This window comes from Ceratotherium simum, chromosome 18, assembly GCF_057802395.1.
Source record: "Ceratotherium simum simum isolate JZ-2026a chromosome 18, ASM5780239v1, whole genome shotgun sequence".
Lineage (NCBI taxonomy): Eukaryota > Metazoa > Chordata > Mammalia > Perissodactyla > Rhinocerotidae > Ceratotherium > Ceratotherium simum.
Window position 1 is genome coordinate 42,646,496 of NC_141917.1, and position 16,542 is coordinate 42,663,037.

Here is a 16,542-nt window from a genome sequence, read left to right on the forward strand (position 1 = left end):
TGCTGATATTGGGTTGTTTCCCTTTTTGCACTATAATGACTAAGATACAAACATTTATGTATGAGTTGTGTGTGAACATGTTTTTATTTTTCTGGAGTATGTCCCTAGGAATGGAATTGCTGGATCATATGGTAACTCTTACGTTCAACTTTTTGAAGAGCTGCTAAATTGTTTTCCACAGCAGCTGCATCATTTTACATTTCCACTTACAATGTATGAGCGTTCCAATTTCTCCGCATCATTATCAGTGCTTGTTATTGTCTGTCTTTTTGATTATAGCCATCCTAGTGGGTGTAAAGTGGTATCTCATTGTGGTTTAGATTTGCATTTCTTGATGACTGTGATGTTGAGCAGCTTTTCATGTGTGTATTGGCCATTTGTATATCTTCTTTGGAGAGATGTCTATTCAGATCATTTGCTCATTTGAAAAATTGGGTTGTCTTTTTATTGTTTTAAAAATTCTTATATATATTCTTCATATAAGTGTCATCAGATATATGATTTGCAAATATTTTCTCTGGGTTATTTTTTAACTTTCTTGATGGTTTCCTTTGAAACACAAAAGATTTAAATTTTGTTGCTATTCAGTTTATCTGGTTTTTTTCTTTTGTTGCTTGTGCTTTTGGTGTCATATCTAGAAACCCTTTGCCTGTTCCAAGATCATGCAGATTTTCAGTGATGTTTCTTCCTAATAACTTTATAGTTTTCACTCTTACATTTAAGTAAATCTTTGAATCATTTTGAGTTCATTTTTGCATATGGTAGTCCAACTTAATTCTTTTGCATGTGGATATCCACTTGTTCCAGCACTATTTGTTCATGTTTTATATTGATGTGTGTAGGTATAGATCTCTTTAGGTTTATCCTACCTGGAATTTGTTAAGCTTCTTGGATGTGTTGATTCATATTTTTCATCAAATTTGGGAAATTTTCTGCGGTTATTTTTTTTTATTGTGGTAAAATAACTATAGTATTTGCCATTTTAAGTATATTTAAGTGTATAATTCAGTGGCTTAATGTATATTTATGCTGTTTTGCAGTTGTCACCACTGTCTATTTTCAAAACGTTTTCATCACCCAAGCAGAAACCTGTATCCATTAAGCAGTAGCTCCCCATACCTTCTTCCTATCAGTCCCCAGTAACCTCTATTCTATGTTCTCTATGAATTTGTCTATTCTAGATATTTCATACAGGTGGAATCACATAATATTTGCCCTTTTGTGTCTGGCTTAATTTACTTAGCATAACATTTTCAATGTTCATCCATATTGTAGCATGTAACAGAACCATATTCCTTTTTATGGCTGAATAATATTCCGTTGTATGTGTACACCACATTTTATTTGTCCATTAATCTGTTGATGTACACTTGGGTTTTTTACTCTTTTTGGCTGTTGTGAATAATGCTACTATGAACATTCGTATACAATTATCTGTATGAGTCAGTGTTTTCTCATCTTTTAGATATATGTCTAGAAATGGCATTACCAGGGGCTAGGGTCGGGATAAGTTAAAATATGCCCCAAAGTTCACCGTTCCTACTGAGAATTAGCCTTTAAAAAAAAAAAGTTCTCTGGGTTGCTGCAAGTCTGATTAATTTTCAGAGCTAGCAAAATGTTAATTCAGATAGTTTTTGTCCATTTTTTTTCTTTTTTTGGAGTAGCAGAATTTGGAGTTCCTTACTTTGCCATTTTCACTGTCAGTGATCCATATCATTTAAAAATTTTTATTTTGTTTGCTAGTATGTAGAAATACAATTGACTTTTGTATATCAAAGTTTCAGTGACCTCACTAATTTATGGTAAGTACTTTTTTTAAATGAAAAAAGATCTTCATGTTTCTTTTACACAAAGTTTAAATGATTTACAAACTCATTCTTTTCTGAAGGTTGTTACCAGACATCTTTAAGAACTGCAGGAGATTGTCAGCTCTCCCTTATGAAATGCAGAATATACCTCATGGAAGGACTTGTGTCATCTTTAAAAATATATTAATGTTATTTTATGAAAAGTGACATTTAAAGTGGTAAATTTTGAAATATTTCAATAACTCAGAAAAGCACAGAATATTCTAATATACAAACATGTGTATATTACTACCTGGATTTAATAGGAACATTTTGTCATATTTACTTCAAATATAGAAAAAAAATTGCAGAATTGTTGGAAGACTTGTCCTCTCTTTATATTTGATATCTTCCCCTTCCCAGAGGTAGCTTATTTTGACATTGGTGTGTACTTCCTATCCATATTTTTTTAAAAGTTTAATATTATACCTATCTTTTTGTGACCTTTTTGTTCAACGGTTTTTAAGATTATCCATTGAAAGTGTAGATCTGTTTCATTCATTTTAAGTTCTGTAGTGTTTTACTTACTTTTTAACCTATTTATTTTAACAAAGATCATTATTTTTTTTTTATTTTTTTATTGTGAAATTTTTTTTGTAAAAGATCATTATTTTTAAGACCATGTAGGGTTTGTGGAATTTCTGCCCCTCTCTTCAAACAAGGTTGTGTAGACTTTTAATTCTACATAATGTCCGTGTTCTTTTCACCTCTAGTTATTAGCCTCCTTATATAACTTGGAATTGGCATCAACTAAGGGAAAAGAAGAACATTTCATTTAAATGTCTGAGTTTCTGCTATGTATGGAATAATTAAGGTATAGATACCAGAGGTACTGAGGCATTATGTAGTCATTGGCTCAGTAGAAAAGGTAGATTTGAAAAGGAACTGAATTGAACTTACAGAAAAGAATAGAGTGATTAAAAACATGATAGATGGATTAAACACATTAAACACAGATGAATAGAATAAGTGAATCCAAAGATAGATCTGAGGAAATTCTCTAAATTTGGAAATGGAACATATGAAAGCAGTTAACGGTTATGGAAGATAGAATAAGAAGCGATGTTATTCCAACATATGTCTAAATATCTGCTGAGGAGAGTTAAAAGAAAATGGGAGGAGGGAAAGCGGGGGAAAGGAGACTCGTCAAAAGGAATAGATGAGACTTTTCCAGAGTTAAAGAGGTATAAGAGTCCTGAGCACACTAAATAAAAACAAATTTACACCCTGTGCATGCATTGGAATTACAATATTACAGAGATAAAAAATCTTTAAAACTGCTATAGAGGGCCGGCCCCGTGGCTTAGCGGTTAAGTGCGCGTGCTCTGCTGGCGGCCTGGGTTCGATCCCGGGTGCGTACCGACGCACCGCTTCTCTGGCCATGCTGAGGCCGCGTCCCACATACAGCAACTAGAAGGATGTGCAGCTGTGACATACAACTATCTACTGGGGCTTCCGGGGGGAAAAAAAAAAAAAAAGGAGGAGGATTGGCAATAGATGTTAGCTCAGAGCCGGTCTTCCTCAGCAAAAAGAGGAGGATTAGCACGGATGTTAGCTCAGGGCTGATCTTCCTCACCAAAGAAAAAATAAAAATAAAAGCAAAACAAAACAAAACAAAACAAAACAAAACAAAAACTGCTATAGAAAAAAGATCCACCTATAAAAGAGCAATATATTGACAGCCAAGGTAGAGGTAAGAATATAGTAGATTTCAGAATGCTGGGAGAGAATAGCTCTGAATCCAAACTGCTGTATTCAGATAATTAAGATGTCGGAAATAATACCATTCAGATAAAGATGGTGTTTAATACTCTCAGCTTATTGAGGAAAGAACTACTAAATCATATATATTAGTAAGAAGGAAACTGATTACAGGAAGAAAGGAGTAGGAAGCAATGATGAGCCAAAATAAATTAAAAAATTTTAAAATTGGTAAACATATTGGTTAACCTAAATAAATAAGCTAGTAATAACAATGATGATTAATTTCAGGGTTTTAAAATAAGAAAGAACTAAAATACTAGCAAATGAAAAGACTGAAGATTTTTGCCAGCTCAGTAGGAAGGAGAAGAGATTAAATATTCCTTAAATATTCATTGTGAAATTGAAGGATATCAGTAAAAGCATAAAATAAAATATAGCATTTGGGGAAATCTAATAGAAGGACAGAAAAGAGAACAAAAAGCATTGGAAAAACTCAGTAAAGAGAAAATACAAAATAAGATGATAGAAAATAAAAATCCATACATATATCAGTAACTATAATATATGTAAACATATTTCAATGTAAAGTTGAAAATAAGGAGAAAAAATGTTGGTCCAATATTAACGGAAAAAAACTAGTATAGAAATAGACAAAATAGACTCTAAGACAGACATATTACAGATAAAGAAATGATTACTTAATGGTAAAAGGCATGTTCACTGGGAAGACATTGCAGTTCTTGACATGGTTTGAGGAAGATTTGCCCAGGGCTAACATGTGTGCCAGTCTTCCTCTATTTTTTGGTGTGTAGGCTGCCAGCACAGCATGGCCACTAACAGAGCAGCAGTATAGGTCCGCGCCCAGGAACTGAAACTGGGCAGCTGAAGTAGAGTGCACTGAACTTAACACTAGGCCACTGGGGCTGGCCCCATATTCTTATACATAAAGCAAAAATAGACATAAGGAAACATTTGCAAATCCTAGTTAAACCATTAATCCTAGGTTTAAATAATTTTCGCTTAGAAACTTAATCATTCCCTAGAAATGATTAAGACTATAGAAGATTTGAATACCAGTTACTAAACTTGATTTAAGAGTTCTATTTGGAATAATATACCCCCAAATTATAAATTACACATTGTTTTCTAGCTTGTGGGAAATATATACAAGTTGACCATCTATTAGGCCAAAAGGAAGTCCCAAAATATACCATAGAATGTATATAATAGATCATGTCCTTTTGTTAAAGTACAATAAAAGTAGAAATCAATAACAAAAATTTTAGCCCTTGTGGTTTGGACACTGAATTTCGCAGTTATGGAAATAGTGAAATATTTAGAACTGAATGACAGTAAAAACAGAACATATCAGAACTTAGGATATAGCTAAAATGGATAGCTTTTAGAGGAAATTTTATAGTCTTAAATGCATCCATTGGAAAAGAAATTGTGTTCAACTTAAAGTAATTAGAAAAAGAATAAAAACTCAATAGAAGGAAGTAAAAAACGTAATAGGCACAAATGCTAGAAACATACAGTGGAGTTTTATTCAGCAGTAGTAGTGGATGAAGTACATTTTCACACAGCAAAAACAAAGGTGAATAAAAGAAGCAAGAGGAATATATTCTGTATGATTCCATTATATAAAGCTCAAAAACAAAACTAAATGTGTTGCATAAAGGTATGTATGTAGTTGGTAAAATTATAATAAGATCAAGGAAATGAAAAACAATTCAGAATATTGGTTAGATGGGGGGCAGGTGCCTGGGGAAAGGAGGGAAACATGATAGGCAAAGACACACCTGGGAGGCAAAGGTACTGGGAACATTTTAGTCTTAAGCTGGATGGTGCGTTCATAGGTTTTCATTTTATCACATTTTAAACTTACATATATGTTTTATATATTTATGCACACATACACAAGAAAGTAACTTATACCAAAAAAAAAAAAGATCAAAAAGATAAACTGTTCTTGAAGAGAGAGAAACCCTGACAAGATTTCTTAAAAGGTAAAGAGGCACAAATAAATAATTCAGAATAAAAAAGTGGATGTAGGTATTGATAAATAGATTGTTGCTAGGTTGAGGAGTATTCTCTAGAGTTTAGGTAAAAGATGCATAAGTATAAGTCTGCTTTGAATTAGTTCTGCCCCATTTTATAAACAGCCTTTAAAAATACATATAATTCAATATCAAGAAATATATATAGAATTTTTACCTTTACTGATCAGTTTCTTTAGGTGTAAACAGTTACAAGTTCATAAACTAAATAATCCCAGTTTCTTTGTTTCTTTATTTCCTGCCCAGTTGGTGTTTTGGTTTTGAATTGATCTCATTCTGCCTCAGATAGGATCAAATTTTCCTTGAACTGTTTCTATTGATTTTTTGGTATTCAATTGAATTAAAAATGTATTGTTAGTAACAGGAAATCAGACTTATATGCGCCTACCTGTCTGTGCTTTGAGTGAGATGTTTACTATTTTTTTATAGGGAGCAAATATAAGCCTAGATTTATTTAATCCTCCTTTTGTGGAAATCCTGTTAACGGTGCAGCTGTGGCAACTTGCAGTGTTTTACAAGTGTTGTTTTTCCTTTTAGTCATTTTTAGTTTTGATTCCCAAAGTAAGCAGTGGGTTTTTTTAAATTGTAGCCATATGTATTTATATTAATGAAGTTGAACTTTTATAGGTCAAATATGACATTTCTTTTTAGTCACTATCCGTTAATGCCTTAAAATATTTAAAGTCATTGAATTATGGAAGGCTTAAATTAATTTGGCCACCACGTCCCCAAGATTTCTTTGTTGTTGTTTTGTGATGTTCTTGTGTGTGTGTTTTAAAATTATAGGCTATCAAGATGGAAATGATTCTGACGCTTCAGGGGCATCCAGAAGAGGTGGAAGAGGTAGTTTCCGAGGTTGCCGTGGAGGATTTGGTCTAGGAAGTCCAAGTTAGTATTGGATTACAAATGGTGTGCTTCATCTGTTAAGAAGTAAATGATAAAAAAATAATACCTATCACATAAGGTTGTTATTAGGATTATATTAGAATAGTTTAGCACAGTGGCTGGTACAGAATCACCTACATTGTATATGATATTATTTTTTAGACATGTATGTTATTGCATACTAGTTAAGTTGGAATATGTGAATCTTTTTAGAAGTTTGTGTGACTCAGGTCTTTCATGTTAATATGAAGTGTTTTAGAGCCTTGATAATAATGGCTGATCTTATAAATAGGTTGCCTTCTCTATGGCTCAACTGCCCAACCTCACAATGTGGCTTTCTACCTTAAATTCTTCCAGCCATCATTCCTTGGAGCTAAGCTATTGTCTTCAGAAGTCACTGTTGGATTGCATGTATCTTTTAACAGAGAACAGATTAGTGGTTTTGGAAGCTAAAAACATAAATTTGTAAAAATGATTTAATAGATGTGTGGCAGATTAGTGAATTGTCACTTTTAAAAAAGTATGGGGATCTGGAGGGTCACTGTTCAGGACTGGTAAGGTTTGAGTTGGCAACAGTGGGAGCAAGGAGTGCTATTATGGGGAATAAGTGGTGAGATGATGCTATGTGAAATTTCTGGGGCAGCAACAGTACTACTCTTGAGAGGTGATACAACTTTTGCTTATTTCGTATTTTGGCATAGCATTGGCCCTAACTTCTTCTATAAAATAATTTTAATAAAATAAAAATTTTGAGGAAGTAATTTGTAATTGAAAGAAAACTTTGTGGAGAAAGCCTTTGTGCGATACTTAGAAAAATACTGTGATTCTTGTTAAATTTAAACTATTTTACTCCACATCTTTTAACTTCTGGCACCATAACTTGATTTTTTCCTCTTAACTGCATGATTTAAAAACTTCTAAAAGTAGCATAATCTAATTTTATTATCTACAATTCTAGGTAGCAAGTATGAACAGGATGAGGGGACACAGCGCACTGGTGGCCTTTTTGGTTCTAGAAGACCAGCATTAAGTGGCACAGGTGAGAAGTAAAATTTATTACTGAATGTTAATCATTCATATATCCTCTTAGCTCTAGGATTAGTAAACCTAATATATATGTTTAAGTGTACTAGATTAGCTCATGATTTTCTCTGCTTTTTAGATCTGTAGGCAAAAATACATGGACAATTTTGCCTCCCGTATAAACTTTGTGCACTGTGAATTATTTCTTCTCCTTTATCTACCAGTTAATTTGAGATGTAAATTATATTTTTAATTGGAGGAAGAAAAATGAAGTTTGCATTGATTTCAAAGAAAGGATTCTGAGTTAAGGGACTTGAGGAGAAGGTAAAAAAATAAGGACATAATTGTTGGTGAAAAATGTTCAAATGTGAAGAAATTGTGGTACATCCAGACAATGAAATATTATTCAGCACTAAAAAGAAATGAGCTATCAAGCTATGAAAAGATATGGAGGAACCTTAAAGGCGTGTTACGAAGTGAAAGAAGCCAGTCTGAAAAGACTGTATACTGTATGATTCCAACTACATGATATTCTGGGAAAGGCAAAACTATGGAGACAGTAAAAAGACCAGTGGTTGCCAGGAGTTAGAGGGGAGGGATGAATAGGTGGAGCGGGAAGGATTTTTAGGGCAGTGAAATTACTTTGTATAATACTATAATGATGGATATGTGTCATTGTACTTTTGTCCAAACATATAGAATGTGCAATACCATGAGTAAACTGTAATGTAAACTATGGACTTTGGGTGAGGATGATGTGTCAGTGTAGGCTCATCAGTTGTAACAAATGTTCCACTCTGGTGGGGGATGTAGATAATGGGGGAGGCTATGCAGGTGTGGGGACAGAAGGTATATGGGAAGTCTCTGTACCTTCCCCTCAATTTTGCTGTGAACATAAAACTGCTCTAAAAAAATGAAGTTTTTAAACAAAATGTTCAAATGAGAAAAAGGTTTAAGTTAAGTGTAGAATTAAGAGATGGATGGATGAAGGGACTAGGAATCCTGAGTAATTACTCAGTCTTTGAATAGAAATAGCTATGTGGTTTATGTGCTTGAGGAGGAGCTGTGTTTTCTCTAAATATTCTGCAAAACAATGCCTTACAGGTAACGGTGACAGTTACCAAGGCAGAAGTGGCAGTGGAAGTGGACGAGGTGAGTTCTTATTTGGTTTACTTATAAGTGGTTAAAATTATTGCAATCCAAGTTTAATTTTTGAAGTTAAAGGTAACTGTTACTGCTTTGAGGAGTATATACTTTGAGGAGTATGCATTTGCACAGCCTGTTTTGGAGAGTTACAATACTCTTCAGCAATTCCATTATAGGAATTATATACTTTAGATGTATTTGCTCAATGCATGTACAAGGGTGTTCACTGAAGCTTCATTTATAAGTAAGAACTGAAAATAACCTAAAATACGTCAATAAAGAACAGTCAAATAATATAGCCGTAAAATGGCATACCATGCAAATGTTAAAGATTGAGATACATCTGTATGTACAAATCCTTATTATATTAAAATAATATGTTTTTTGTTATCATGAGATAGTTATTTGGTTTCGTATAGGGGATAAAGAAAGTTCACTATGTATAATTTTGTACTACGAAAATTTTTTCAGAGTTATAAACACTTAAATGTCATGTAAAAGTTAAAATGCTTTCCAGACTAGTAAAACAATAAAGCTTATTTGATGTCTCTGAAAAATTCTCAGTGAGAATTTTTATTAGTCTGGGAGCTTTCAAAGTGACAACTCCCTTGAACTGCCTTCCACCCCGTTGGATTCTTCAGTATAGAAAGAGATTATTAATGGCTAGTGAAACTGTATCTTCTACAAATGCTCATATCTTGTTTGAGAAAGGATTTCAAGACCTGTGGACATACAGGACAAGAAAATTAGCTCACATGTAAATAAATATGTTATGTCTAGGTAGCTTTTCAAATCTAATGCAGTCCTTATTCTGTTTTGTGATAGTACCTGAAAGTGGCACAACAGATGACTAGTTGTCTAAAAATCAGAAAGGTAGTGTAGAGAAAAAAGTTAACATGACAGGCCTGACTGCTGTTATTTGAAAGTACTGCTTATAAGGTTGGCCCTTGCCTGGCATCTAGGAACTTGGATTTGGGGAGGGTTCTCACCACCCTAACTGGTAAGAGTGGCTTGCTATTTCTAAACTGTTTGTACAACAATGTGGTTTATGCTGAACACTTGTTTTTTTCTGGAGTCCAGAATTTTGGTATATGTCATGCATAAGGTGCCTCATTATCACTCCCTCATAAAAACCCTGAGTACTGAGTCTCTAATGAGCTTCTTTGGTAGACAGTATTTCCACTGTGTTGTTACAACTCATTCCTGGGGGAATTAAGCATGTTCTGTGTGACACCAGTGGGAGAGGAAGCTTATGTCTGGTTTTCTCTGGACTTTGATCAGTGTACCTTTTCCCTTTGCTGATTTTTCTCCCTATCCTCTCACTGTAATAAGTCATAACCATGAATATGACTACGACATTCTGAGTCCTAGCAAATCATAGAACTTGTGTTAGTGGGGACACCCCAACACGGATTGATTTTTAGTTCCTTTTAGAAAGTATATTGCTTTGCTGAGGGAAACAAGAGTTAGGAAAGAGAGATAACAGCTTAACCCCAAAATAGTAATATATAACAGTGTCATCTGCAAAAGATCAGCATTTCGAATACTGAGGAAACTTAGAATGTTCAGGATTCCATTTATCTTGTCTCAAGTATTATTTATACAAAGGGACTTGAAAGATATGTGTCTATTTTTAGAACTTGTTCTCTGAAGACAAGCAATGAAAATAAAGATATGCACAGCCTTTGTATCTTGACTGATGGTCATTATGGATTTCTTTAATAGGTGGTTACAAAGGTTTAAATGAAGAAGTAGTAACAGACTCTGGAAAGAGTAAGTTTTATTTTAGATAAGGTATTTGATTTTTATAGTGAGTTCTTTCACCTTTTGATTTTTAAAAACATTTATCTATTTTTTGGGTTTGATTCCCTTTAAGATTCTTGGAAGTCAGAAGCTGAAGGAGGAGAAAGTGGTGACACTCAAGGTATATCAATTTTTGTGTGACCCACGTGAATGTATATTACAATTTAATAAAAATGCCAAATATTTAGGGGCTGGCCTGGTGGCTTAGTGGTTAAGTGTGTGCTCTCTACTTCGGCGGCCTGGGGTTCACAGGTTCGGATCCCAGGCGCAGACCGATGCACCACTTATCAAGCCATGCTGTGGCGGCATCCCATATAAAGTAGAGGAAGATGGGCATGGATGTTAGCCCAGGGCCAGTCTTCCTCAGCAAAGAAGAGGAGGATTGGCAACAGATGTTAGCTCAGAGCTAATCTTCCTCAAAAAAAAGTCAAATATTTAAAAGTAGAGTTAACTTTCTTTTATTTGAACTGGAAACTTGAATGGTAAACATTGGAAAGTTCCACGGTATTTAAAATTTGATTTTGTCAGTTTTTATCTGTTTTTCTTCTAGTTCTTGTAATGTAAATTCTGTTTTTTATTTAAATTTCAAGGCCCAAAAGTGACCTACATACCACCTCCCCCACCTGAGGATGAGGACTCCATCTTTGCACATTATCAGACAGGCATAAACTTTGACAAATATGATAATATTCTTGTAGAAGTGTCTGGACATGATGCTCCACCAGCAATTCTGGTCAGTGTAAGAATTATTTCTGTATTGACTAAGTAGCAGACTTTGGTTTTAAAGTATGTGGTACATTTTTTTAAGTTGATATTAAAGAATATAAAAATTTCATCTTTAGTTATCTAATATCTTAGGTTGGAAATTTAGAACCATGTCTACCATCAACAATAGAATTAATTATTATATCGAAAGAGAGAGTACTGTATTTCATCCCCCCCTCCCCAAACCAGGAAGAGAACTTTATTTAAATTTATTAAAGAGAATACTTTTCCTAGAGATTCAAGATTTCTGCTTTCTAAGTATGTGAGAAAGTGTGTCTCAGGGGAGTGATTTTCTAAGGAATTGGGGAGCCCACAGTCCCCTGTTGATAAGGAGCTGTTGTTAGTTACTGATCAGAGTTATTTATATTTCACAGGTTTTAAGGGGGCAGAAAAAACATTTTTAGAACCACTGTCTATAGGAAATACTCCTTAATTCTAACAAATAACGATATATAGTTCTAGATATTACTTTTGAGTGGCGACATATTGGTAAAACAGCATTGTATATAAAGTGGAATTAACAAAAACTTGAAACTAATTCAAATGGAATATATTTATGGAGTGATCTGCATATGATATGGAATTTAATCACTGTTCCCTTTTTTTTTAGACTTTTGAAGAAGCTAATCTCTGTCAGACACTGAATAACAACATTGCTAAAGCTGGTTATACTAAGCTTACTCCTGTGCAAAAATACAGTATTCCTATTATACTAGCAGGACGAGATTTGATGGCTTGTGCTCAAACAGGGTCTGGAAAGACTGTAAGTCATTTTTCCATATGTATTCTGTCCCAAACTCAAAGTGTTATGTTTTTTGGACCTTGGTTCTTCCCAAGTTGTTTGAATCTCTTTTGTTAGATAGAAAATTTGTAAATGATTTCAATGAATGTTATAAATATTCATGGTTTTGCTTCTGTTTTCTGGTTTTATTGGAGTTTGTGTACTTCTGAAGAAAGAATTTTGAACTATTTCTAAAGTAGTGTTGTAGTTCATAGATGTTTAATTTCTTTCTAAGTGTATTCAACACCTTCTGGAACATGGTAGTATCTAAAACAAAATGATTGAGGATCAAAGCACCAGAGGTTATAAAACACACAGAAAGGGAGAAGATAATTTATGTAATATAGCTGATACAATTTTGGAGTCAAAAGAATGAGAAATAGCTATATGCACTGTAGCTGGTCCTTAGTATGAAGTGACCTCACGTTATTTTAATTCTCAAAGAACTCTGATGAGACCAGGTTAGTCTTAGGACTAATCTGTGGGATTTGTCTAGTAAGTAGGATTCCATGAGATGAGTCTTAAAGACTATCATTTCCAGGATCATAGAGTCTTGGTTCATACTATTTTAGTCTTAATCAGCCTCCATAGTAGAGTAGAAGGAACAATAGGTGAGTTATATAATATAGCAGCTGATGGGTGACTTAAACATGGTTTTGGAGGTAGATTTTAGTGTCTTATTTGCTTAATGAGAAAACTATAGCATAAAATTTCTCTTGCCAGATGTAACTTCAGTAAGGGTGATGTGTTTAGTAATCCAAATGAATGATTTCTCAATTTTTACTCTGCTTGTGGACCACTTTTGTCATGCATTCTGAGTGTTAATTTTATTACTACACCAAAAGGACTCATTTAGAATAACTGCTAAATGCAGTGATTTCTATCAAGTTATATCTACATTCTTCTCTATAAATAAGTTAATGTTGCTGATTTATTTAGAATCCATGGGTATGCTTTTATTTAAAACGAACTAAAAAATATTTTGAAAGGGTAGATTATCAAACATTTTGTATTGTAGAATATGAGCATAAAGACCTAAATGTTAAAAACTCATTGAAATAAAAATTGTTTTCCTTTCTCATCTTACATTTACCAGCAAGATGGAGGAAGAATCTAAAGCCTATAAGGACATGAGGAATAGATTTCCATAGGGAACCTTCTGTAGAGAAGGATGATGCATTATAAATTTGTAAATTATGCGATTTAACTTCTAGGCAGCTTTTCTCTTGCCAATTTTGGCTCATATGATGCGTGATGGAATAACTGCCAGTCGTTTTAAAGAGCTGCAGGAACCAGAGTGTATTATTGTCGCACCAACTCGAGAATTGATCAATCAGATCTATTTGGAAGCCAGAAAATTTTCTTTTGGGTAAGTACCTCTGGAATGCCACTCACAAACAAGTTTTTCTTTAGAGATTATTCTCATTTATTTTGGGAAGAACTCAATAATAAAGCACTTGTAATTAGTGTTACTTGATTGAAGTGTACTATTTCATAATCTTGTTTATGGAATCCCTGTTTTTTATTTTTAAAAAGAAACATGCTTATTAAAAATTAGATGATAACAGAAGTAGGAAGATAAGATAGTGAACACATTAGTGTATTTTCTGGCAGTTTTTAATGCATGTTTAAAAAATGAATTTAGGGTTTTCCTGATAATTTTCTGTTCTTTTACACACAACTTCATAATATGGAAAACTGCTTATTTCATAATCAGGCCTAATTTTTAATGACTTTAAAAGATTGTCCATATGTATATATTTTATTTCCTATTTTGGGGCATTTAGGTTGTTTCTAATTTGGGGATACTATAAATAAAATTATAATGAACAGTGTACTATATAAAACTTTTTTTATTTTTATGTTTTAAGTATTTCCTCAGAGTAGATTTTTATAAATTTAATGTTAAAGGGTATGAACTTATTTTAAAGCTTGCACCAATGTACATTTCTACCAGCAGTATATGAGAATGCCAGTTTCACTATACACTTTGCCAGTATTTAGTATTGCATTATCTATTGCTGCTTAAGAAATTACCCTAAAACCTAGGTGCTCAAAACTCACAATTTCTGAGGGTTAGGAATTGGGAAACAGTTTAGCTGGGTGCCTTCTGGCTTGGAGTCTCTTATGAGGTTGCAGACAAGATGTCTGCCAGGATTGCAGTCATCTGAAGTCTTGACTGGACCTCTCCAGGAAGATGCTTGATTGTCCTTAGGAAATGGCAGCTAGCTTCCCTTAGATTGAGTGGTCGTTGAGAAAGAGCAAGGAGGAGGTGGCAGTGGCTTTTATAGAATAGTCTCAGTCACTTTTGCTATATTCTTTTCATCACTAAAGAAGTCACTAAGTCCAGCCCATACTCAGAACTAGCTATGTAATTTGCTGGAACTAGTGCAAAATGAAAATGCAAGGTCTTTTGTTAAAAAATTTTTACACATTTTAAGACAGCAAATAGAGCATTAAACCAAGCTCAGGGCTCCTCTAAGCTTGGGACCACATGTGACTACACAGCTTGCACACCTATGAAGCCAGCCTTGCACACACTCAAGAGGGAAGGGAGTTAGGATCCATGTTTGAAGGAAGGAAGAAGTATTGAAGAATTTGTGTACATATTTTAAAACCACCACAGGGATCTTCATTTTTTTTGTTTCTTTCATTATTAAGGAGTTGAACTACTTTTTGAATACTTAGTTTTCCTTTGTGAATTATCCTTTATTATCTATCAGTTTATCTATTGGAATCTTAGTGTTTTTCTTCACAATTTTTTAGACCTTTCTATGTATAAACTGTTAATCTTTTATTTTGTATAAATCAGTTTATTTAAAATGAGAAGAAAAAATGAAAATTCTTAAAATCTCTTTAATGTCAAGCTTGATAGATCTTTTGGAAAAAGTAGATGTGTATTGTTTATACCAGTGTTTATTTCTTGCTCATCTCCACGTACTATGTTGCTCTTCAGGTTTTTTTTTTTTTTTTTTGGTGAGGAAGATTGGCTTTGAGATAACATCTGTTGCCAATCTTCTTCTTTTTGCTGAGGAAGATTAGCCCTGAGCTAACATCTGTGCCCATCTTCCTGTATTTTGTATGTGGGGTGCCGCCACACATGGCTTGATGAGCGGTGCATAGGTCTGCACCCGGGATTGGAACCTGCAAACCCTGGGCTGCCAAAACGGAGCACGCAAACTTAACCACTATGCCAGCAGGCCGGCCCTTCTTCAGGTTTTTAAATCAAGTAAAAGATAACATTTTCTTTTTTAAAGATGAAAACATGTGCATGTTAAATTCAGATAAGATGTATGCACGAGATAAATATTTGTACGTGGATATTTGTTGCAACGTTGTGGCAAAAAAAGACATCTAAATGTCAGTCGAGGATTGGTTGGTTAAATTGTGGTACATTTAGAATAATAATGGTAATTAAGTTATTGAATACTTAGCATGTGCGAAGTTATGTATTTTATATATGTTAACTAATTTAGTCCTCACAATGATGGAAAACAAAGAATCCGTTTAAAGCAATGAGTTTAATAAAACACAAAGTTCTCCTACACTCTTGACCCCCAGTTCTTTAACTCTCCTCTTCATAGTATCCACTATTAACAGTTTCATATGAATTATTAGAGAAATAGCTGGTGCACATGTATGCACTTTAATCTTCCTCTTGACAAATGGTGGCATACTAAGCTGTTGTCACCTTATTTTTTTAAGTGGTGTTTGTTGGAGGTTATGCTTAATCTAGAACTATACCTCCCCCTTTTTAAAAAAATTTTTTTGTGTGGGAAAGATCAGCCCTGAGCTAACAACTGATGCCACTCCTGTTCTTTTTTTGCCGAGGAAGATTGGCCCTGGGCTAATATCCGTGTCCATCTTCCTCTACTTTATATGGGACACCACCACAGCATGGCTTGATAAGCGGTGCGTTGGTGTGTGCCTGGGATCCAAACCTGCAAACCTTCGGGCCGCCAAAGCAAAGCGTGTGCACTTAACCACTATGCCACCAGGCCTGTCCCTATACCCCTTTCTTTTTATGAATGCACAGTATTCGTTTGTATGAGTGAACTATAATTTTGAGTCTTCTATTGTTGGACACTTAGGTAGTTTTCAGTCTTTTGATACTAAAAATAATGTTGGCAATGAATATTATTGTACAGTCATCTTTGCCTGGTTGTGGAGACATATCTGAAGGGTAAATAAATTCTTAGATGTGAATTTACTGGGAAAAAGATAAGTTTTTAAATTTTAATAGAGACTAAAATTGTGAAAGGGGTTTCTCCATTTACCCTCCTCGTGAGTGCCAATTTCCCTACATCCTAATGTGGTATTATCACACTTGAGGGAAAACATTATGTCAGTCCTCACTTGTTTTTCTTTTTAAAGTAGTGTTGAACTTAAAGAAAAATGTTTAAAAGCCATATGTATTTTTTATGAACCATTTCTTTGAGTTTTGGGCCTATTTTTGTGTGGATGGTGTTTACATTGTTTTCGAGCCCTTTATCAGATAGATTTGCAAAATATTTTTTTCCAGTTTTTC

The 16,542-nt window shown here is 34.0% G+C and overlaps 1 protein-coding gene across 1 annotated transcript in view; it reads left to right on the forward strand.

Moving 5' to 3' along the window:
* Window positions 1-16,542, forward strand: part of DDX4 (DEAD-box helicase 4) — a 75,621-nt gene that overhangs the window by 43,697 nt on the left and 15,382 nt on the right. The window contains exons 6-13 of the mRNA XM_087443043.1: window positions 6,398-6,499; window positions 7,455-7,535; window positions 8,624-8,671; window positions 10,391-10,438; window positions 10,542-10,589; window positions 11,059-11,201; window positions 11,844-11,996; window positions 13,229-13,383. Of these exons, the coding sequence (XP_087299169.1) occupies window positions 6,398-6,499; window positions 7,455-7,535; window positions 8,624-8,671; window positions 10,391-10,438; window positions 10,542-10,589; window positions 11,059-11,201; window positions 11,844-11,996; window positions 13,229-13,383 (778 nt within the window). The remainder of the gene's footprint in view (window positions 1-6,397; window positions 6,500-7,454; window positions 7,536-8,623; window positions 8,672-10,390; window positions 10,439-10,541; window positions 10,590-11,058; window positions 11,202-11,843; window positions 11,997-13,228; window positions 13,384-16,542) is intronic.